We start from the raw sequence: 22,242 nt of genomic DNA, 5'->3' as shown, positions 1-22,242 counted from the left end.
CCTCCTGCCAGGCGGGTTTGACGTTCGCTGTTGTTGCTGGAAGTGGCGTCACCGGGGAGGGACGCGGTGGAAGCGGAAGCGGCCGTTGTGCCGCGCGGCGGCAGATTCGGGTGTCTGGAGCAGACGAGCGGCTCCGGCCGCGGAAAGCGTGGGGGGTGAGTGCCGGCCCCTCTGTAGGGCTTTCCTAGCCCAGAGCAGGTGGACGCTTCTGGCCAACTTGGTGTCATCTGCAAACTTACTGAGGGTGCACTCAGTGCCCTCATCCCAGTCACCGATAAGGGTATGAGATGGGACAGGCCCCGATACAGTCCCTGGGGAACGCCACTCCAGACTGAATGCCAGCTGGATTTAATCCCATTCACCAACACTCTCTGGGCCCAAACCTCCAGCCAGGCCTTAACACAGCAAAATCTACAGTTTACAATTGTGGCAGTTGATCAGAAGCAGATCTCAAGGATGTGAGAAATGCCCTGAAGAAACATCATTTCCATAACTCTGAATATTGTGTCTAGCACGTTTTTGTTGGTGCTCTTGTTTGTTTGTTTTTTTTTTTCACCCATTCTCTCAAGTGTTTCAAAGTTGCTGAGCTGGGCAGTTTGCTAATAGACTTTCTCAGAGTCTAGTTAGGATGTAGGCTGTTTGTTGTGAATTGTAATTTGGGGGCTTTTAAAGTTCTGTGTTGGAGAAGACCTGACATCATTTGCTTACAAACACGTGCTTGCAAGGTATACTAAACAGTGCTCATAGAGTGTCTGTGAATATGATGTATTTTTGAAGGAGTATCAGCTTTATGCTTTTCTTTCTACTTAGTTCTCCAATGACTTTTTTTTTTTTTTTTTTAACTTAGTCTTCTCCTCCACTTGGGAATTTATTAATCAATTTGACCAGAAAATAACACTAAAAGTAAAAGCTTCCTGTGCTTCTTTATGCCTCTGACAAAGCTGATTTGGATGTTGATGATAAAATGCATTATTGTTGTTTTTTTTTTGTTTTTTTTTCCGTTGCCTTTTCTTCTTTTTTTCTTTCTTGCAGGACAGCTCTGCAAAGAAAGGGGCATCATTTTGTAGTTTACATTATGTCACTAAATGAGTCTCCTGTGAATGATCAATTAAAAAGCAGATTTTTGACTTGTGTGTTACGATGCAGAGGTTAAAACTGGACCTTTTGGCTATAGTGCCAATAAACTTAGACCTACCTTAAAGTACATAGGCTGCCTAGTTTATTGCACCAGTTCTGCTTGAACAATTTCAACTGGATTTAGTGGATTGTTTAATGGAGAACCATCGTCTTCTTTGAAATATCAAACAAGCTTATTCAATCCTTTCTGTTTGGTTTAGCAGCCCTAAATTCTTTATTTGCATTCACATCCCTATCTTTAAAGATCTTTGATAGTTGATGGGATTAGGCATTTCTACTAAGTCCTGATATGGATGGTAAGAGGGAAATAACTGGTATTAATTAGTATTGAGCCCTAACTCTTTGCTGTTTTGTAACATCAGAAATAGTCACCTCTAGAAAAGAGAAATTTCAGTGATAATGATATATATAGTAATTTTAATGTGCTTTTTTTTTTTTCTTTTTTTTTAACAGACAGTATTATAATATAATTACCTCGTAATCTGAAAGAGCAGTGTTTGGAAGAATGACAACAGGAGACCTAAAAGGAAGTTTAAGAAAAATAGAGCAAGGACTTCGCATGTTAAATTATCCAAGAGATGTGGATTATACAGTGTAAGAAAAAGTGTTAATAAATTTATGCTAATACAGGATGACAGCAAGATACTGGCTTTGCATCCAGTGATGAGTAAGCAGAGAGGGTATGACTGTGTGAAGTTGGGATTTGATACACATGGAATGGAAAGTGAAATAATGCAGTTTTGCTAGTTTAAGCAGTTTTTTTCCCCCCCCTTCTTTAATCTCTCTTTGTTTCTTTTTGTGAGTGCTGACAATGCTTTCTTCAGGAATTTTCATCTTGTAAAGATGGTAGAACAAGATGTTTAACAGTGAGCTTTTGGGCTTCAGACCTGACCGTGTTGGGATCATGTGGGGAGGTCACAAAAAGCATTGTTTCAGGCATTTTACAGATGACAGTAAAGACTGCTGAATGAGATATGCATGGAAAGGTGCTTGCAATCAAGGGAACCAGAGAAAAAACTTGGAAATGAAGGGGTAACAATATAATTCAGGTGTAACATGCTTGCTATATTGAGTATATGTAATTTGAGTGTAACACGTATGCTATATTAACATTTCAAGCTAAATGTTTGCAATTGTGCAAAGTCTTTTATTCCCTTTTGCTATGTTAAGTACTCTTGTTTCTCAATAGGTTAGTGAAGGGTGATCCAGCTGCATTTTTACCCATAATTAGCTATTCCTTTACATCGTTCTCAACTTACGTAGCAGAACTTCTGGTGAAATGTGATGTGGAACTTACAGCAAAGAGTGACTTGCGCTTTATTGAAGCTATTTATAAGGTATCTGTCTTCATGTTCTTTAAAAAAGAGGCACAATTTTGTGTATGACCTCATAAAAATACCTAATGAGAGTGAACATTTTTGGCTGTGAATAAGAACTGCAATTTGATTAACATTTAGCATCAGTAGTAACTAAGGATGTGCAAAGTATTTGGCTTCCTCATTTTCAGGAAAATCTAAAGGAATTTCAATTTTTAGAACAGTCACAGAGTCAGTAATGTATTTGCATTACGTATTAGGAGTGAGGAGTGCTGAAATATTTGTTGAACGAGTTATGCAGTCAGAAGTAGACACAGAGAAATCATAACCAGCAGAAGAAAAAAGTCAAAGTAACTTTCAATAATTATGATGGAAAAACAACTAATAAATTAATTTGGCATGATATTTTAAAATAATTTTATGTTTAACAGTTTATAAATTAGAATCAAATCAAGTGCTTTGAGCTGAATAAGTGCAGAATAAAAGAAAGACTGTAGAAGAATAAGAACCTGAGTGTGTTATTTCTACAATAGGTTTTTAAAAATGATTTTCAAAGCAAACTTTTTTTTTTTTCCAGCTTCTCCGAGATCAATTTCACTATAAACCAATCCTAACAAAAGAACAGTTTCTTCAGTTTGGTTTTGCAGAAAGAAAAATGCAGATTGTTTGTGACATTATCAACTGCGTGGTGAAAAAACATAAGGAATTAAGTAACCTGAATAAGGTACTGATCGAATAGTAACTTCATTGTGAGGGATGCTATTTTTGATGTAGTTTTGGTCCTTGAGGTAGAAGGTGAAGATCAGATTATTTTTGTCAAAATAGGGGGAAAATTAGTATAAATTTTCTTTCGGAGATTCTTGAATGTTGTTGAGTATATATGTGACATGAGCTGCCAGTGTGCTGTCATATAAACAAAATAAAATTACTGGGACAAAGATCAGTTAAATACTTGCTATCTTTATGGGTAATTGGACTTTTCTGGTTCTTAACGCAGTGAGTGTTTATGTAACTCAGACATTACAGGTAGATATAAAAACAAAATCCTCTGCAATATTAAAGTTCTGGTAACATTCAATTTAAATATGATAAATAATACAAAGTTGTATTTGTGTTTTGTTAGTATACATTTTAAGTCTGATTATTTTTATTAATCACATTTGATGGTACTTTAATAAAAGATTGTCTTCATATTATATTTCAGTTGAGTCTAAAAAATCTTGAGAACTTCTCTTTGCTTTATTTCTAATTGCACATCTGAAAGTGACATACTTTCATCCTCTGACATTCAACCTTGCAAGTTCAGTATTTGTGATCAATTTTCATACAACATTGTGTAGGTGTTAAGAATATGTGTGTGGTATTCACTTTGAGATCTGTTTTCTCTGTTAATTTGGGATATAATTTAAATACATATTTATACATACATACTGCATTTCAGAGATCTAAATGCCTTTGTGTGTGTGTTATGCAATTTTCTTGCTTGCCAACAGTGTTTAGACGTAGTGTCTTCCTTTCCCTCCCAGAAAAATGTATTAGAATGAGGTTTTTTTTTCCTCCTCGTTATTCTGAAGGTTAAATCCCAAGCAAGAAAGAAATTCAGACCTTCAAAACGTGAAATATGGTCAAATTGTGGTGATGTTCTTGTTGATCTCAGTGGCAGCACTCTGAATTCCAAACAGGTATGAAATAGTTTTTATGTTGTGTGTCTAGAAGGTAGTCTCACTTGTAGCAAATCAGGCTCTTCCTGGAATATGTGCTTTTGTGTAGGTTTTAACATTTGATCATGCTTGATATGTTTTTCAAAATGCAGTTGATGGAAATAATGGCTACTACAGAAACTATTACTTCTTTTTTACTGAGTAGTTGATTGAGTCCTGGTGGTAATGATCTAGTACTGTTATCTGTTGAATTATACAAAAGAAAAATGAGGAGCAGTAATCAAAATGAAGGTATAATTGGAAAAATATTATATTTTTTGAGACTGAATTGTATCTGACCTGACATTATGCTGTTTTGAAAGCTACATTTAAAATACTTCTTGGTTTTTTGCTGGAATCTGTTCGCAAAGCCTGGAAGCAAAAATCTGGAAGCAAAGATTTCTTAATGTATCATTCCTTTTGGCTTCAGTTTCTGAGCCTAATATTTGAGCTGATACATTATGTTTATCTTGTGCTGTGGAGGAAACAGTATTCCCCATTTTTCCTGGTTAAAGTAAAATCCTGCATAGCTCTCTTTAGGACTGAGCTCAATAAAGGTTCATGATTTCTATTTAGAATGAAAATACTGCCCGTAGCAGTGAGGAAAACTTCACAAAGAAAGCACTTGAAATCACTGTTCATCAACCATGAACTGCCAGATTAGTGGAATTAATGGGAATGTATGTGAGTGTATTAAGAATTCCCTTGAAGAGAAGAATTTCAGTGTCACTTTAAAACACGTGATGTCTTAACGCTTGCAGGTTACTACTACAGAAAATTACTAATTGTGGGTTCTTAATCATTAGATAACATATTTTGCTTTGTGAGATGTAGCGATGATAAGACTTGCTCCATCTGCAAAGAAGGGCATAAATTGTCTTTTGTTCTCTCTGAGGGAAATATTCAAAGAAGGGGGAAACGTTGATAACATGCAGTACTTCAGAAGTAGTGAAGGAAAAGAGATTTCCAAATTTCCCCATTAAGCTCATTCTTTTTCTGAAAGGTTGAGTGGTAACTTCGTTGTTGGATTGATCCATGTGTATGTTACCACATAGGAAACTAGAGAGTTCTAGTCCACAATTTCAAATTTCACAACCCTATACAATGTTCTTGTTTGTTTGTTTGTTTTAATAGCAGGAAAGGCCATTGATGGTGTCAGCACTGTGTATAGATGGGAACCAGTATACTCAGTAAACATAGTAATTTGTGTGCATATTTGTTTTACAGTTCTTCCATGTCTATATGGCTTACTTTTTTAATTAAACTGCTTTTTGTGGGTTTCTGTGTTTTGCAGCCTATTGTGGTAAAACTTTTTTATTTTAGTTTAACAGTTAAATGCTAGAATGATAGATATTTTGTGTCAGTTATCTGCCTGATGCATGTGAATATTCTTGTACTGAGAAACATCACGGGTTTTTATTTATTTGTTTTTATTTTTAAGCATGCTCAAAAGGCGCCTCTTGTAGAACGGCACTCAGGAAATGAAGTTAGGGATGACCTTCCTCTTGCACCTATTAATCCAACACCCCTCAATCCACCATCTCTTCCAGAAGAGGGAGGTAATGAAGAAGAGTTGTACTTAGATGATGATGTTGTGGAAGAACAAGTAAGAATATTTAAGTTTTCCACGTGCATTCCTAACTTTTTTTTTTCTTCCAGAGGACCTTTCTTAAGGGAAGAGATTTTAAAATAATAGTTGGATTCTCTTTAAATGTAACTAGTAGATATATATATTCAGTGGTTTAAAATGTCAAATTGTGTTGACCTTTCAGGTGCCAGGTCTACTAACAGTTTCTGTAAAAGCTTGGTTCAATGAATAATTAGTTTATAGTAATTCTGAAATATAATTCTCTAATGTAGCATAATGTGCTTACTTAAATTGAGGAAAACTGCATTTAATTTTGTTGATCAAAGGATGAATTACATCTATGCCATAATTAGAAAATGTGTTTTTATCCATGTTTTCAGGTAATAGAGGACAATTCTCAGATGGAGTTCCTAAGGAGTCAACTTGCTGATTGCCAGGAAAAGCTTCATAAGCTGGACTGGATGGAAGATAAATTACGTGTTTTGGAAGAGAAACTGAAAGGGAAGGTGATTATAGATGAGAAGGACTGGAATAATTTGTTGAGCAGAGTTTTGCTTCTTGAAACAGAACTGTTGCTGCAGTCCAAAAAGGTATCACACACATCAATTTTATTGCTATAGTAAAAGCAGATATCAGAATAATATTTGTAGTGTTACAGTTTAGTGTTGTTTTTGTTTAGAACAATTTTTTTAGTGTTTCCCAGTTATTACTAGGTGACAGGACTGTTGCCAAACACAGTGCACTCAGCTTGCTTCTGTTTTTCCTACGTCTTGATGTATGTCTTTCACTATTCTTAATGGAAGAGTCCAAATGCCAGTGTTGTTTGAGGATTTTTTTTTTCAACGTAATTGCTACGTTCTGTTGCTTCCTGATATTCTGTAGCAAACTTCTCCTTTGGAAACTTTCCAGCAGGTGTAGCTCAGTATATTTTCAAAAGTAATGACTGTGTGATTTTATATGACAGTGAGCTCATTGAGATAACTTCCACAGACTTAAAATTGTACTGTCTTTGAAAGCTTACCATATGTGAAGTGGAGAATTTCCTTGTGATGGGGGTACATTTAAGGCTCCTTTGCCCATGCAATTTTGGATTTCTCATTCTGGGCTGCGAATGTTGTTTCAGTAGTCTGGAGTGTGGTACTTTTGCCACTGATACAGCCAAACTTCCTTTTTAGTTGTCCAGACTGATCTTTAATCAGATGCTTTTGTTCCCTTTGTGAGATATAATGAATTCTTAATCTTTCAGTAGTTATATATGTGGCATTTACAGTGGAAAATAGAGGATTAATGGAGAAGTTGATTCTTACTTTAATCCTGCACTTACTTTATGATTATCTTTTAAATATCTAGTCTAATTGATGGCTCTTCTCATTTTTGCTTTCTCTTTCCTGCCTTGCCTGTGGTATTCATTGTATTTTTAAAAGTATGAAGGTATTACAATTGTGATGTGGCTGTATTTCAAGTATTATCAATTATTTATCAATAATTAAAAGCTTATCAAGTATTTATTTTCATGCTGTTCAAAAATCTTTACTAAGTAAATGCTGTTTTATTTCATATATGACTGCACGTTTGTATTCTAAGATAGAGTAAATCATAACATCAGTTTTGTGATCATATGCTTAATTTCAAAATGTGTTTGCACATGTATCCAAAGAATGCTGTCAGATTCTTTCAGAAGTTGAAAAACCTATTGAAAGGTGTGGGGTTTTTGTTTTTTCTTCCCTGTAGTTGTAAGAATGTTGAATTGTGTCATAACCTGGAGCTTAGAACGTTTTTCTGGCCCTGAAAATTTGAAGATATCACTAGTACTCATATAGAATAGTTTTTTAAAATTGCTTTTCTTGAAAGTTTGCTAGTTATGCTGAGCTTAGAAATGGGCAAATTTTCAGACTGACCATGGGATTCTTTGAGCTACATCCTTCAAAAATAAAAAAAAAAAAAAAAAAGATTTATGTCAATCATTAATAGTCTCAGGTCAGGAATGGCTTAAAGGATTTACCATTTGAAATCAATTCCTTGTGCATAAGTGTTGTAATTTAATTATCAGCAGACGTATGTTCAAGTGAGTCAGCCAATATTATGTTTTTTCTCCTCTGGTCAGTTTTAAGGGCCCTTCAGCTACACTGCCAAACAGATTTGAGTCTTTTTCAAATGTATTGTCAAGAGGTGATTACTACATGTGTGGTGCAGAATGGCTTGTAATTAAAATGAAGCCTTTTTTTGAAAAAATCCATCTATGTTTGGTTTATTATTACTTTGGTAACATTTATTGAAGTAGTTCAGAGGTCTGGAATAGTGAATATTCACTGTGAATATACTTGACACTGGTGTCATTCAAAAATTTACTGGAAATGAGTTTATTTCTGCAGTACCTGTTACTGTTAGTAGTTGTCGCAGAAAGAAGTTTGAATTTAATTTGTGCCTGGCATTGTTAGCACATCTTTCAAAGCAAAAGAAGCTGGGTTTTAAAAAGAGTCTCTAAAAGTATATATTTTAATTTTTTTTTTTTTTTTTTAATTTTTTTTTCTTTTTTTTGCAATAGACTTCTGAAAACTGCAAGGAAATAATTGTTTGGGCCAGAGAATTGCTGCTGCATTGTATTTTTTTTTTTTTTTTTTTCCATCCAAGTTGCTCTTCATACATACAGAAGCAACTTAGAGTTACTCCTTTCTTCAGGATTTTTCAGGGAATGTCTGGCGTCTAGTCAGCATAGCAGGAGAACTGGTTTGCAGTGCTGCCACAAAGTAGCAGCAGTGCGTTTAGCTCAAGGAAAATCTGAGAGACTACCAAGACTACCAAATCCCTCTCAATGAGACAAGTTGGGCAATAGCACTCAGTGCAGTTATCTTCCCCCCCCCTCCTTTGTCTTAGAGAAACACTCATAAATGCAGTCTTTCTTAGCTTTTTCACTCACAGCACCTACTATTTCTCCCTTATCTACTTACTTGGGTATAATCCCCTCTTAAGTGATACAGTTACATATTCCAGTATATGAATTACTGTACTTTACTGAAGGGTAAGATTTCAAACATAATAACAGTTTGTTGGTTAATAAAGGCTGGATATTGCTCAAGGCTTTTAAGGCTTTTTTTTTTTTTTTTTTTTTTTTTTTAAAGACTTTGAGGTCAGGAAATTGCATACATTTCTTAGTGGAACATCAGTTTTGTTTTCTTGTTTATGAACAGCCTTTTTGAAGCTAGGTTGAATGGAACTGAGAACTTTTCTAGAAACATCCCTCTCATTTAGGAGTCTGGAAAACTAGCCTTAGCTAGGCTTGACCTCTAAGCATTTAAGTGGAATTAATTTCAGTTCATCTGTAGGCTAATTCTTAAGACTAAAATGCTACGTTTCTGAATAATATCTGAGTTTGGAAGGTACACTTTATTAATGTTAATTGCAGCCCAAAACAAGATGTAATTGTCAGCACAGGTCAAGAATATTATGGCTGTTCATTCTGCTCATACCAAAGTTACAGAAACTGTATTTGGACCTGCTTTTGACCCACAATATTAATAAAGCCTCCAAGGAATGGATAGTCCTGTGAAAACACGTGTGCAGTGCTGATATAACTGGATTGTTGTAGAACAAGTACTCATGTTTAGTACTTAAGTATTCATTTGTTCAGTCAGAAGATGTTTTTTATATTTGACTAAAATGCAGTAAACTTGTATTTCAGAGAGACTTATCTGCAGAGTTCAACAGTGTAAGTCAAGATGATACTTCCAGTATAATTCCAGTCTCTCCTGGTGAGTGTTAATGACTTCTTTAATTAAAGTCATATGCTAAGTGCTTCTTGCTGACTTGATTAAAACAGTCTTCTTAAGTGGACAATCTATCGCAGTTCTAATTTAAATACGTGCTTTAGATAAGAAATGAACCTAATAGCAATTTCATATTAGTAAATACAGACACTAAATAAATTACAGAAATATTTTTTTTAAGCTTAAATGGATATGCATAGCGTGATAATTAATTTACAAATGACACTTGACCAAAAGTCTCAGATGCTAACTTAAGGTGCACAACATACGTTTGCTGCCACAGTTTACTGTATATAAAATACTGGCACAGTTACATTGCTTGCTTTTATAATGGGACTTAGGGAAAATTGAGGCAAAAAGAAGTTCATAATTTGTGCTGAACATTCTCTGTAGTTTTTCCCTCTTGAAACAGCAGCTAGCCTTTTTGTTCAGCTTTCTTATTTTGAAGAGCACAACAAAATCTTTCTTCAGTTTCCAGATGAAGTTTGGTAATATACCAGGCATAAATGAAACAGCCTTAAGTGGGAAAGAAAAAATTTCCCAGCTGCCTTAGTAACTTTTTTTCCCCTCAATGGTAGCTGCTTATCCCTTATGTTTCATCACTTATTAATATGACTTGCCTGGATGACAGCAGCTATTATTCCTACCGCTATTAGTAAGGAGGACATTCTCATTTATTAGACCTTTTGATCCAGTGTTGTGGTGTTGCATAGGAATTAGACAGGAAGTGAAGAATCTACTTCTTTTTATCTGAGTAATCCAGATTCCACATCAGTTAGGAAGGCCATTTCTTGATTAAGTCAAAGGTTTATTTTTATTTTAAAGTCTTAGAAATTGGATCTTTATACAGACCTTAAAAAGCTTGCCATGTTTACTTTCCTTTGTATGTTCAATGATACTTTACTGACATTTGAGGACTTCATACTCAGGAGATAGGATGATGGTCTTATATAGAGAATTTTTGTGTTTTCTTTCTTCTAGAATTCTTTTGACTTCATTATTCTGGTTTGTGTGATCCAAGTCACTGTAAACTTAATGATTATGCAGCCAGGTTTAATTGTATGTTTAAGGCTATACAGTACTGAAAATGTTGGCATTTTGTGGGGTTTTTTTTGCATTTTTTGTTGTATCACTCTTCAAGAATCACTGCTGTTCTGGAGGAACACTTTAAATTTAAACCGATTAGAAATAATGTATTTGAATTACAAAATAGCTTAGCTGAACATGTTCCAAAGGCGTAATCTGAAGATGCTTATATTATTTAAAATAAGGTCACAACACTTTTTTTATGTACTAAACTATTTCTTTTCCTTGAAAAAATTGTAAAAGATATAAATGATCTTTTTTGGATTTGTCTTGTTTGTGTAATACCTAATATACTTCATTTTTTCTTGTCTTAAGGAATGAGAAAACTATTTTGGAACTTCACAAGTAGTTTGTTTGTTTTTTTTTCCTTTCTAAACAATGCATTGTCTTTTGTTTTTACATATGGTAAATCAAGCTATTTGATAGCTGTCCTTGTAATGAAAGAGGAAAAAGACAAAGATCGCATAAAAATGAGCCTTTCTCTGTAGATGCAGAAAAAAAGGAGGAGATGACGGAGTGTCCTCGTCAGTCATCTGGATACAGTTCATCATTATCCACAGTCTCATTTCCCAAAGCCATGATAATCAGTTCTCATGATCTGACAGAGATTTCAAAGGTAATTAAAACTGGTAAATGGTTCATTGATTTCCTTTCTGATGTTAAGAGAACAAGTAAGCATTAATATCAGTTGTATATGCTACTGGTGGAAAAACAAGGAAACTATGCAAAGCTGCTCTAGATCTGTCTCTTAAAAAATCCTTTTGCTATGTAAACTGTGCTTAAAGTTGCATTCTCTATGAATTTTTCAGGTTGAAAGTCCATCTGAAGAATGTGAGCTTTGAAGAGTTCACTAAACTTGTTGCTTTTAAATTGCAGGAGACAACAAGACAAAGAATGGAAAGGATAAGTAAAATGTAAGTAATGGGAAAGGGCAGCAGGAATTCATTTCCCAGGAGAGGATTGTACTGGACTAAGACTTACAGAGAATGTACATGTGTTCCAAACCTCAAAGGTCTCTGCATCAGGTGTGGCATTTCCTTATGACTCCACTGGATAATAAATCCACCTACAGTTCTGTATTTGTGGGATGAGTCATTGTTTTGATTTCTAAAAAGCAACAGAAGCATTCTTAATAGTATCAGCTAAAGATCAAAGGGTGTTTAGAATTCAGTTGACAAGGAATAGCAATGTTATTTATCTTCTGATAGGAGTTCCCCCTAGGATGAGCAACTTTTCTTCCTGAAAAGTAGCTAATAAGTTTTAGCTCTGCTGTTTTATTATTAAAGAAAAAGAAAAACCAATTTCAGCCTAAGCATTACATTAAGGTGTGTTTAATGATATTACTGAGAATTATAAGTAATTTTTTTTTGTAAGAAATTCTTACATTACAATTGATTATTGCTAAGGAAACAGCAATGCATTTAATTCCTATTCTATGAATGCCTGTCCTGAGTAAATTGTTCCTTCTTTTGTGATTTAATCTTCTCTACTTTTGTGTGGGTTACTTCTTTCTGTGTGTACTTGAGGTTTTTTGATATTTGATAGACATTTTGTGTGCAAACCAATTGCAGAGGAAGAGGGGCATGAGAGATACTTAGTTTATTGCTGGATATTAGTATTGTGGATCCATTTGAAGGTAAATAATTATTTGCCTTTTTGTGTATTTTAATAAGTATGTGTGACTCTGTAAACAATTTATTTTTCAGCATTGAAGAAACCTCAGAGTTGTTGAAAACCTCAAGTAACACCTCTGAAAAGGCCTGAAAGAGCGGCTCTTCAGACCTGTTCCCTGTAGATGCATGGATATAAAAAGTAATATGTATGTTTGTACAACATTAAATTTTTAATATATCAAATTTGTAATGTTCACTGTTTTTTATATTCTTTGAGTAAATATCTTTGAATGCATCTGTGTATTTATGATCTTTTTTTTTTAAATTTACCTCACTGACTTTAACTTTTGTAAAACTGTTGAAATAGCTTCTCCCTCTTTCGTTCTGTAGAACAAAGTCATCACAGCAGTGCATTTTTGTGTTGACATTTGTTAGCAGTGTGCTAAGTAGTGTGTTTTTTAAAGCATGGGCTCGAGGACTATGGTTTACATCCTGTTGGAAACACTCCAGCTGGTACTTACATATTGTACCCAAGAGGCTTTATTACATACTATCTTGCTATTTGTGCTGTTGAATAAATTTTAATGAAAGCACACTTTTAAATACATACCTTTTTTTAATATAAATTTTTGTATGCACCTAGAGAGCACCAATGCATTATGGCTTCCATTAACACAAACAAAGTGTGAGTCAGTTTGATCCTAAACATTAAAATGTGTGAGTAAGTCCACAGACTACAAGAGATGTGTTGAGTGTTTTAGTACTCTTACCCAACACGTTTTAAGACTAGCAGCACAGATGGAGACCATCCAGTATACGAAGATGCACAAGACTTTTATGGTTTGAAGCTGCATTAAAATTTCTCTTTAGCAATGTAAGATGCAAGACTTTCATAAACATATAATCAAACAAAAATATGTTGAGTGTGACAAGATTTATTTCCCTTTGTAAATTAGTGGCCTATCATATCAGTATTTCTTTGTGCTATAATGCCCACTTTACATAAAAGATTTTGGGAATTTGATTCATAAAATCAGTGCTTTGTTTTTTTTTGTTTTTTGTTTTTTTTTTTTTTAAATAACAGTTTGCAAATGAAGGAGAAAACCCAGCTGTTCCATGTTATGCTGTACAAAGTAATTTGTGTTTTAACAGTAATGATTTTTTTTTTCTGTAATCATACAGAATTTCAATTTATTTTACATACAAACAAGTACATAGCTTGATCAAACGTACTGTATAAACTTAATCAAGGATTTTTGGAATTTTTCATTAGAACTTTCCATTTTCAATATATTTGTTTCCAGAAAATAAAAGAACTTAGAGAGTAAGAAGGCATGAACTTGTTCTTTTGCTTAAAAATAGATCTTGGAAATTACTTCATTAGTTTTACAATAAGGTATATACTTTTTTCTAGATATAAGATAACAACTTCCAAAATAGGACTGCAGCACCATCTTGTGGAAATCTTTATACAAAATAATAACCAAAGTAGGAAGAGATAAAGAGCATTTTATACAGTTAAAACCATTGCTTTAAACTAGCAATGATAAAATATTTTGAATTACCAACTCCTTTTTTAATGCTGCTTCTTTGCATTGGCTTGGAAGGGGGAGGGCAATTTAGTTAAAATAATTATTAATATTTAATCTTCATGGCGGGAACCTGGAGAGCAATGAATCTGTTTATGTTGGTATTGTGCTCAGTAGGGGAAATACTGATTAAAAAAAAAAAAAGATAAAAATGGTTCAAGTTGCAGGTATTAATCCTTTAACACGTGTGAGTGATGCGATGTTAGGAAGAGGTGTTTTTAGTCTGCAATTTAATATCATCTATATTCACTAATGCAAAATTGAGAATTCAGGGTAGTTCAACTATTTCCTATTGTAGTGCTTTTGCCTATATGATGTGATGCAACCTTTTGCTTCACCTGTTTCCAGGACAAAGCAAGGTCTCACTTCATTCAAAGTAAAGCTAAGTGTGTTACAATTAGGGCAGTGCAGCTGATTTTCTAAAGATATTTTCTGGCACCTGCTTTTTTTTTTTTTTTTTTTTTTTTTTTAATGAAACTTGTTTTTTGAAGATATAAAAAAATAATTTTGTCACTGCTTTTAGTCTGGTAATGTCGTGTGTTAAGAGTTTTGCATCTTCATTACAGTTTAAGAACAAATCTGAGAGATTCCTATTTTTTTCTGTTAAGAATACTTGTATTTTGGTGGGTTTTGTTTTTTGTTTTAATTTTAGCCTTACATTTCAGTGCGATTTAAGCCTAGGATGCATTTCTCATTTTAGTATGCATAAAAATAGAAATTTAAATACAGCAGACTTAGGTTTTGCTCAATACTGATTTCTGGTCAAACATGTGCTGCTTTACCTCTTTCAGACATGGGGGGGAAAAAAACACAACTAAAACAAGCAAACAGATAAACAACAGCAAACTTTCTATCTTTACTTAGATAATCCTATGTTGCAGGTGAGACTTTAGAGCAGGTGAAGGAAATTAAAACACCTGTGTCTTCAGAATTCCAAGCAATGAAAAGCAGTTATTAAGAAGTACATGACATTTCTTTGCTTGGATATTGCACAACTCATTTCGAAGTGTAGTAGACAGTAATTTTGCATATGCAATTTAAGTTAGCAGATGCTGTATTTTTTATTGCAAAATTATCATTTTCTTTAGACTGTATCCAGAGCAGATACTTGATGTGAAATCAGGAAGGCTTTAAATTATCTGGGAGAAAACTGCTTTAATTAACATTAAATAGTAGTGTGAAGCAATGGTGTTCCAGTGTAGAATTCTCCTTTAGCCTTCCCGATATTGTAAAGGAAACTTCTTAAGCAGGAAAAAGAAATCAACTTCGGATGATCAGATTAGATTGAGGGCTATCAAAGGGGAATTGAGGGCAGTTAGTTGTTGGAGCAGGAGTACAGATCATATTTTCCTTTATCCTTTCAGTGGCAGCGAGAAATACTGAGAGGAGCAGGAAAACCTGTATAAATACATAGCTGATAAATACATAGCTGAGAGACTGGTGCCATTGCAGGAATTTCGGCTTTTTCAGCTGGGGGGCAGTCTGATGTGTCTCCTCTGTTTCAAAGAGGGAAACTGACCTAGAGTAGGAGCTGGCAGGGCTTGTTAGGAGGGCTTTAAACTAGGTGTGAAGGGGAAAAGGGATAAATAAAATGAGGCTTGCTAGAAGTGAGCCTGGGAGAGCAATACCAGAGTGAGGAGTGTGGCAAATGGCTCAGTTGCATTGCAGCTATGGTAATTCACACAACGTGGGCAGCAAACAGGAAGAGCTGAAAGCCATCATGCCCCAGGCAAACTGTAACTTAGTTGCTATTACTGAAACAATAATGATGGGATGGTTGCCAGAATTGGAATACTGCAGTGATGGCTATAAAGCTCGTCAGAAGGGATGGGCAAGGAAGGAGAGGTGGTGATGTGCCTATCTGTCCTAGAAAGTTTTGATATTGTTGAGCTTGGGGCTGGTAATGATAAAGTTGAATCACTATAGTTAAGGATAAAGGGAGGGCCAACAGGGCTGACATCTTGGTGGGGGTTTGTTATAGACTGCCTAACCAGGATGAAGAGACAAATAAGGTGTTCTATAAGCATCTGGAAGAAGTTATGTGGCTGCCTGCCCTTGTTCTTATGGGGGGGACTTAAACTTCCCTGATATATGCTGGAAATACAACACAGTGCAGAGGAAGCAGTCTAGGAGGTTTCTAGAGTGTCTGGAAGATGACTTCCTTCTGCAGCTGGTAAGAAAGCCTACCATGGGAGGAGCCCCGCTAGACCCGCTGTTCACAGGCGGAGAAGGACTGGAGGGATATGTGGAGGTCAGAAGCTGTCTAGGGCAGAGCAAACACAAAATTATTAGAGTTCTCTATTCTTGGTGATACTGGGAGGGAAGTCAGCAAAACTGCTGCCTTGGACTTCTGGAGGGCAGACTTTGAACTATTCAGGACACTAGAAGGGAGGGTCCCCCCTGGGATTCAAGTCTTGAAGGGCAAAGGAGTCCAAGAAGGCTGGTTGCTCCTAGTGAAAGAAGCCTTAAAGGCACAGGAGCAGGCTAACCAGGGAGGGGTTTGAGTCACTGTCTCTGGAGGTATTCAAGAAACATGTAATTGTAATACTAAGGAACATGGTTTTAGTGGGCAATATTGGTGATAGGTGATCTTGAAGGTCTTTTTCAACCTTTATGATTCTGTGATGGACTCTAGAGTCAGCAGTGTATAATTTTGGAGGGGTTTTGTTTTTGTAATGATTAATTTATACTATAAGTAGTTTAAAATTATTTTACCTCAGGGTATTTTAAAGAATGATACTGCTATGTTCCTGCAAGATATTGTGAGAGGAGCTTAAATTTTCCACACTTGCTCTTTTCGTTTTACCTGGTGTTGCTATGCTTCACTGAGTGTATGTTGAAATATGATATGGGATTAGGAGAGTTCCAGTTAAAGAGCCTAGAATAATTTCCATGAATGGTGAGAGTAGTTTAACAAAGCTGAACATTTTGGCAGTACCAGTTTAAGGGATTTCCTCCCACCTTTTCTCATTCCCATCTGGCTCTGCTATGAACTAGTAACTGAACTGACTTAAGCGTACAATACTAAAAGCATGACATGCAGGGTATTTTTTTTTTTCTTTTCCATCCACATTCTGTAATTTACTTTACAAATCCACATGCAAACATTTCTCTGAACTTCCAGTTGAAGCATCTTGATGTGGTGACAACAGGGTGAGAGAAAGAGGATGTGTCAGGTTAGTGCTTTGCTGTTGAAGGATTTGTTCTCTGAGTGCACAGTGAACTAGAAATAAAGAAGTTCCTACATGATGTCTCAGTGTATACATTCCTGAAACCTGTTTATTCTGCATTTGTTTAACTTATGTCTGAATTATCAAATGAAAGGGCAGGATATATGTCTGAAAAAACACATAACATAAAAGGGAATCTGCGTTTCAGAATTGGGTCAGTTTTCAGGTATTAATGTAGCTCTGTGTATTACATGTGCTTCTGGTATTTTTTCCCTAACCAATTTGGTAAGTTTAGCCTATTGCTATGTAAAGTGGATGTAAAAAGTACTGTCAAATAAAAAACAAATTCACAAAAGACATGTTTGGAAACATTTTGTGTTTAAAACAGTATTTGTTATAGATGGTCACACAGTTTTACAAAAATATGAAGATCTTCTTCTCAAGCTGAGTTTGATTCTGAAGTGGGAATTTGAATATATTATTAATGTAGTTTGAAATATTTAATTACTATCAATGTAAGTGAATTTTACAATACATGAAGACACCAGGTTTGGTTTTTTTTTCATGTGCTTTATTGTTTCTTAACTGAGAAAACTGACTGTGTCTTTCCTATCACACTCAGTTGTGTTCTGGGATTACATAGAATCTGCATCCTAATATTGTTGCATAAATTACGTATAGTAACTTTCTCTGCTTTCTGTAACTGTAAAACGAGGTGATTCCTGTTGTTTTCCTCCTCTGACTGTTACGTGGTTTGGTTTGTTGTTTATGCCCACTTTTAGGAATTACTGAGGAAAGGAGTTAATGGAAAAAAATTGTAGTCTGGTTTCAGAAGTTTTGTTAATTGAAACCATTCCATTGGAAATTATGAAAGGAACTAAAGGGTGAGTTCATGAACTTACTTGAGCTTATGTCTTAGTAGTAACTTAAACTCCAGTTTCTTGTAGTTATAAAAGTAGTTGACAGCTGTGATAATTTCAGATAAAGTAGTTGTGGTTTTGTGTGAGCTTCAGAAAAATAGGTGCTGATACAGTGGGGAACTGCTAGACAGAGTACTTCATCAAATCTCTTTGCAAGCTGTGATACAACAGTTTGAATCTCATGACTCAAGTTTGGTTTTTTTTTTGTTTTTGTTTTTGTTTTGTTGTTGCTGTTGTTGTTTTGTTTTTGTTTTTTTTTGTACACCACTATTGGAATGCTGTTCTATTCTTAGTTAAAGTAACTCCCATACCTGAACAGTAAGAGGACACGTAGTTTCAGTTTTTAGTAATAAAATAATAAATTCTAGTTATTTGAAAGGGATTGAAAGACATTGTTTGTCGTTAGTTATTTCATAGTTTGTTTCAGAAACTTGGCCTTCAATGGAATTTTTGTTACAGACATGATTTTGTTACACTGTTAGAATTTTTATTTAGTGATCTATCTGACAGTCTTTCTCCCAGCATAAAAGATTGATGTAAGTATGTACTAAGACTGATCTGTAATCCCAGGAAGCTGTGAGCTATCTCTAGGTGTTCTTGAATAGGTTATGAACTTTGCTGTAAAGGCACAGTTTCACTGGTGCCTATGGTAGTTTAGTGAAGGCAAGCTAACTGTTGTGACCCATAAATCCTTTCTTTTTTAAGGAGAGAAGTTGTTTTGAGTGAAAAGCAAGCTGAGATCCTAATAATGTTTATGGACTTAAAAAACATATTCAGAATATGAAGGTCAACCCTTGTTAAATTGAAGCCCAGTTACAGAAGATTCTTCTAGATGAGCTAAAAATGAAATTACAAGGGAAGCAGAAAAAAATGTCCAGGTTTCACTTACCCTGGGGTATCAGCAGAAAACTTTTTTTCTAATAATGCGTAAGAAGATGGGTTCATAATGTGATGTGTCGTACAGTCAGGCAACACAAAATACAAAGGGGGCTGCATTTAATTAAAACTATGCTAGTACTGAGAACTGTTTAAAATTAAAACTGCTCAAATGAGTAGGGAAAATTGGTGCAGGGAGAAAAGTAATTACTACAACTTTATCTTCAAAGGTGATGAGCAGGAGAGGAGATAGTTCAGACCCGTATGCTGCTCAAAAGTGCAGCAAACGTTCTACTGAAGAACTTCTCTAAAAATGTGGATGTGGTGAACAGTGGCATAAAAAATGAAAATGTTTGACATATTTCTCTTCTGTACTTAAGTGAAGAAAACGAATGTGCCCTCTTTGGAGAGGGATGGTTGGCCTTAGGTTTGGAATCAGTGTTTCTCTTCAAAGCATTTTTTGTTTGTTTGTTTTGTTTTTTAAATCTCTTTTGTTATTCTCTTTGGATTTAATTAATCTCCTCTGCGTTTTTCATATTTTTATCAGAATGCATTTAGCTTTCTGTTGTCTCCAGTGTATATATGATTTGTGAGTATATCAAAGGCTTGTGAGTAATGGAACGGGGAAAGAAAAAATTATATAAATCCAATATTCATTGCTAATATTAATTTATGCTAATATTTCAATTCAAATTTAATTTCAAGTTTATTAGAAATTGTTTGTTAATATGTTTTCCTTCTGTGATGACAGCTATACTGCCAGCTAGTCAGCGTCAGATTTCTCCCTCTGACAATGAAGGTGGAGTTTCAAAGATCTGAAGTATTTTATTTTCTGCTTTGTATTCATGCTGCAGAGAAGTTTGTTGAAGGAATATCATTTTTTGATAGGCTGTGACCCTATGACAATCTGAATGAATTAGTTTATTTATTAGGAAGCTCTGTACACATAACAGTGTGAGCTGTGCTAGGGGAGACTAGAAGCAAAAGAGAAGCAGAACTCACTGGCTAGGCACAAAGCTAAGCCAATATGGGGGAAAGAGGATGAGAATATGCAGCTGGAGTACCCTGAAGTGAGATGGGTTAAGGTATCCATTTTTCGCAGTATTTTTTGCATATCACACTTGGTTTCTTGGGACTAAAATTCCCTTCACTGCTAAGGGCTTCCTTGTTAATAGCTTGCCTGCGTGGGTCAGTTTCTTTCTTTTATGATTTACGAGGTGAGTGAAGATTTTGGTACTTCGTCTCCTCTTATAGTACCTCCTCAGAGAGGCTCTTCTTGACCTCTGTTAGGTCTTCTGTGTGCTTTCTGAGTGCCGTTATGTTTTAGGATATAGCTGAGGTCAAACCTAGTATCGTGAATGTCACAGTCACCTTGAGTACAATGAAGACTAAAACATTGTTTTGAGGTGTTGCTGGCCAGCTAGAGTTATGTATTCTGAGATAAGTCTTTTTTTTTTTTTTTTCTTCTGTCTTGAAAAGTCAGCTATGACTACATGGCTGTATAATAATAAAAACAGTGTAGTCAGAAGTGCAGCAGAATTGATGCTATCATTGTTCCTAGTAGTATCTTTAATCACTGGTCTGGTAACATTCAGTTACTTCCATTAATCCTTTAAATACCCTTCAATGCTTTCTAAACTGTTTGATTTTCTAATGGGGTGAGAAAAGAGAAAAAAACAGATTAAGGTAAACCAAACACTGGCACAGTAAGAAGCATACTTCAAAAATAGTTAAACATGAAGAAAAATGTTCAAAATTTAATATAGTTTATAAATAGCATCTAACAGAATTAGTAATATCATCTGTAGTATAATTCTTGCTTAGTAATACCTTAAGATGAATGAGTTTTTGCTAACCTAGGACTTATTTGAACTCAAGATTTCTATTTTAAAATAGGCTCAGTACCCTTCTGTTAAAAATTTAACAGAATATTATTTGGAGTGATTTAAAGAATAATATCATTTTCCATGAAAAGGAAACATGCTATTAGTGCAGGAATAATGCTTTTCAATCTTAGCTAGCTGAGTCAGATAATTTACTGAAGGATCATTCTTTTGTCACTGCTCCAGTGTCTCATTGTACAAAAGAAAAAGTGGACACGTACTGCAAACAGAACCTTGGAAATATAGCATGTTCATCTAAATAAAGCACGTAAATTATGAAACAAGTTTTCTATTTCAGTTTAGTTTATTGGAAATTGTAGACAGAAATGTCTACTGTAATATAAACAGTTTAGTCTTTAAGCTACTTTTTTTTTTCTTTTTTTCTTTTTTCCTCTATATAAGACTGATACTTGCTGCGTTTTCAAGATAACAGTAGCTAACATTGCCTTCGCAGGAAAAAGGTCAGCTACAGTTCTGTTGGTCATGGAGAAGATAACAGCTTTGAATAATGGAGAGACGATGTGAGTTGGTAGCAGGATCTTTGTGTCTGGGAGAAGGTTTAAGACGAAAGAACATCCCAGTAAGCTGACAAGATCAGCAATCTTTTCCACATAAAAATTCTCGACAGCTCTGGACAAAGATTAAGTTAACATTTGAAATTATATAATACTTATTTTAAAAAGTTCTAAATCTTAAAAATTATAAAGCTCTCTGCAGTATAGAGAGCGTTTCAGAATTACAAGATTTTCTTTTTAATAAAAATTGAATTTTATATTCACTTTTTGTTCTTTGAGCACTTATTTATAACAGAGCCAGCGTTACAGGTAAAATCCTAATAATTTTGTTTAATTATTTTCTAGCTTTAAGGCTTGATGCCCAAGAGCATTTTCTTAAAAACTCTACAGAAATTGTTGTTCTGCATTTCTTGCATTTGTAAATGTGTACTTTATCTGTTGGTGAGAAATATTTTCCTGATATTAATGAGGAATTCAATTGCACCTGGTGGTGGATGGGCCCAGTTACATCTAATTCTCTTTTTATCAGTATTACCAGGTCAACCACGTAGTCCACATAAAGATCAGCTAGAACTAATTTTTTGCCTGAAAGGGAGATTTATTTTCATTTCTCCTTCTCTCCTCCGCTTTCCTCATGTCTGGCTGGCTATTTTTCCTTCTATGAGTTGAAGCTGTGTTTTTTTGTTTCAGAAACTGCTTCTTGGGTTTAATGTCTGGCTTGTTCATTCTACTACCAGAACTAAAGCCAGTTTTCTTTTGGTTCAATCTGTGTCTTTTTGTTGAAAGTTTAAAAAATAAAAAGTGAAGAACAAAGGAGATCAATAATGACCGTATTTTAAGTTCAACTAAATTTATTCTGTTTATTGGAGAGGAGCAGGTGGGGAATGGAAAAGTAACCCAAAAGAAAGAGCTTTACAAAACATCAGAGATAGTTTCCATATTATGGTTATGAGCACATCTATTACTTTTGTCCCTTAAATCATCTTTGAAGAACATTATACTTAAGCTGACACATTTATTGTCTCCAGTAGAAAGAAATTGTTTGTGGTGTTTACTAATTAATGAGGTATCTGACTTACCAATAC

General features: G+C 34.8%; 1 protein-coding gene across 3 annotated transcripts; it reads left to right on the top strand.

Annotated features, from left to right (window-relative positions):
• Positions 1 to 35: 35 nt before the first annotated feature.
• Positions 36 to 12,499, top strand: CEP44 (centrosomal protein 44). Of its 3 annotated transcripts, none has more exons than XM_052682329.1 (11): positions 36 to 155; positions 1,591 to 1,731; positions 2,327 to 2,474; positions 3,031 to 3,177; positions 4,028 to 4,135; positions 5,595 to 5,759; positions 6,122 to 6,331; positions 9,421 to 9,490; positions 11,080 to 11,207; positions 11,468 to 11,505; positions 12,298 to 12,499. In XM_052682329.1, the coding sequence occupies exons 2-11, from the start codon at positions 1,643 to 1,645 to the stop codon at positions 12,353 to 12,355; spliced, it is 1,161 nt and encodes a 386-aa protein (XP_052538289.1). In that variant the 5' UTR covers positions 36 to 155; positions 1,591 to 1,642; the 3' UTR covers positions 12,356 to 12,499. The 3 variants fall into 3 exon arrangements, with proteins under 3 accessions (XP_052538289.1, XP_052538288.1, XP_052538287.1); XM_052682328.1 differs by lacking the exon at positions 12,298 to 12,499 and adding an exon at positions 12,137 to 12,290 and having other exon boundaries at positions 1,595 to 1,731; XM_052682327.1 differs by lacking the exon at positions 12,298 to 12,499 and adding an exon at positions 12,137 to 12,290.
• Positions 12,500 to 22,242: the final 9,743 nt, after the last annotated feature.

The sequence above is a fragment of the Tympanuchus pallidicinctus genome, unplaced genomic scaffold (genome assembly GCF_026119805.1).
Source record: "Tympanuchus pallidicinctus isolate F22 unplaced genomic scaffold, pur_lepc_1.0 scaffold2, whole genome shotgun sequence".
Taxonomy (NCBI): Eukaryota; Metazoa; Chordata; class Aves; order Galliformes; family Phasianidae; genus Tympanuchus; species Tympanuchus pallidicinctus.
The sequence above is the reverse complement of the archived record's forward strand: the minus strand, read 5'-3'. Positions and strand labels throughout refer to the sequence as shown.

Coding starts and splice junctions, on each gene's coding strand:
- CEP44 (XM_052682328.1), top strand. CDS start 1,643: ATGACAACAGGAGACCTAAAAGGAAGTTTAAGAAAAATAGAGCAAGGA. Junction 1,732..2,326: donor AGAGATGTGGATTATACAGT/GTAAGAAAAAGT, acceptor GTTTCTCAATAG/GTTAGTGAAGGGTGATCCAG. Junction 11,506..12,136: donor ATGGAAAGGATAAGTAAAAT/GTAAGTAATGGG, acceptor GATATTTGATAG/ACATTTTGTGTGCAAACCAA.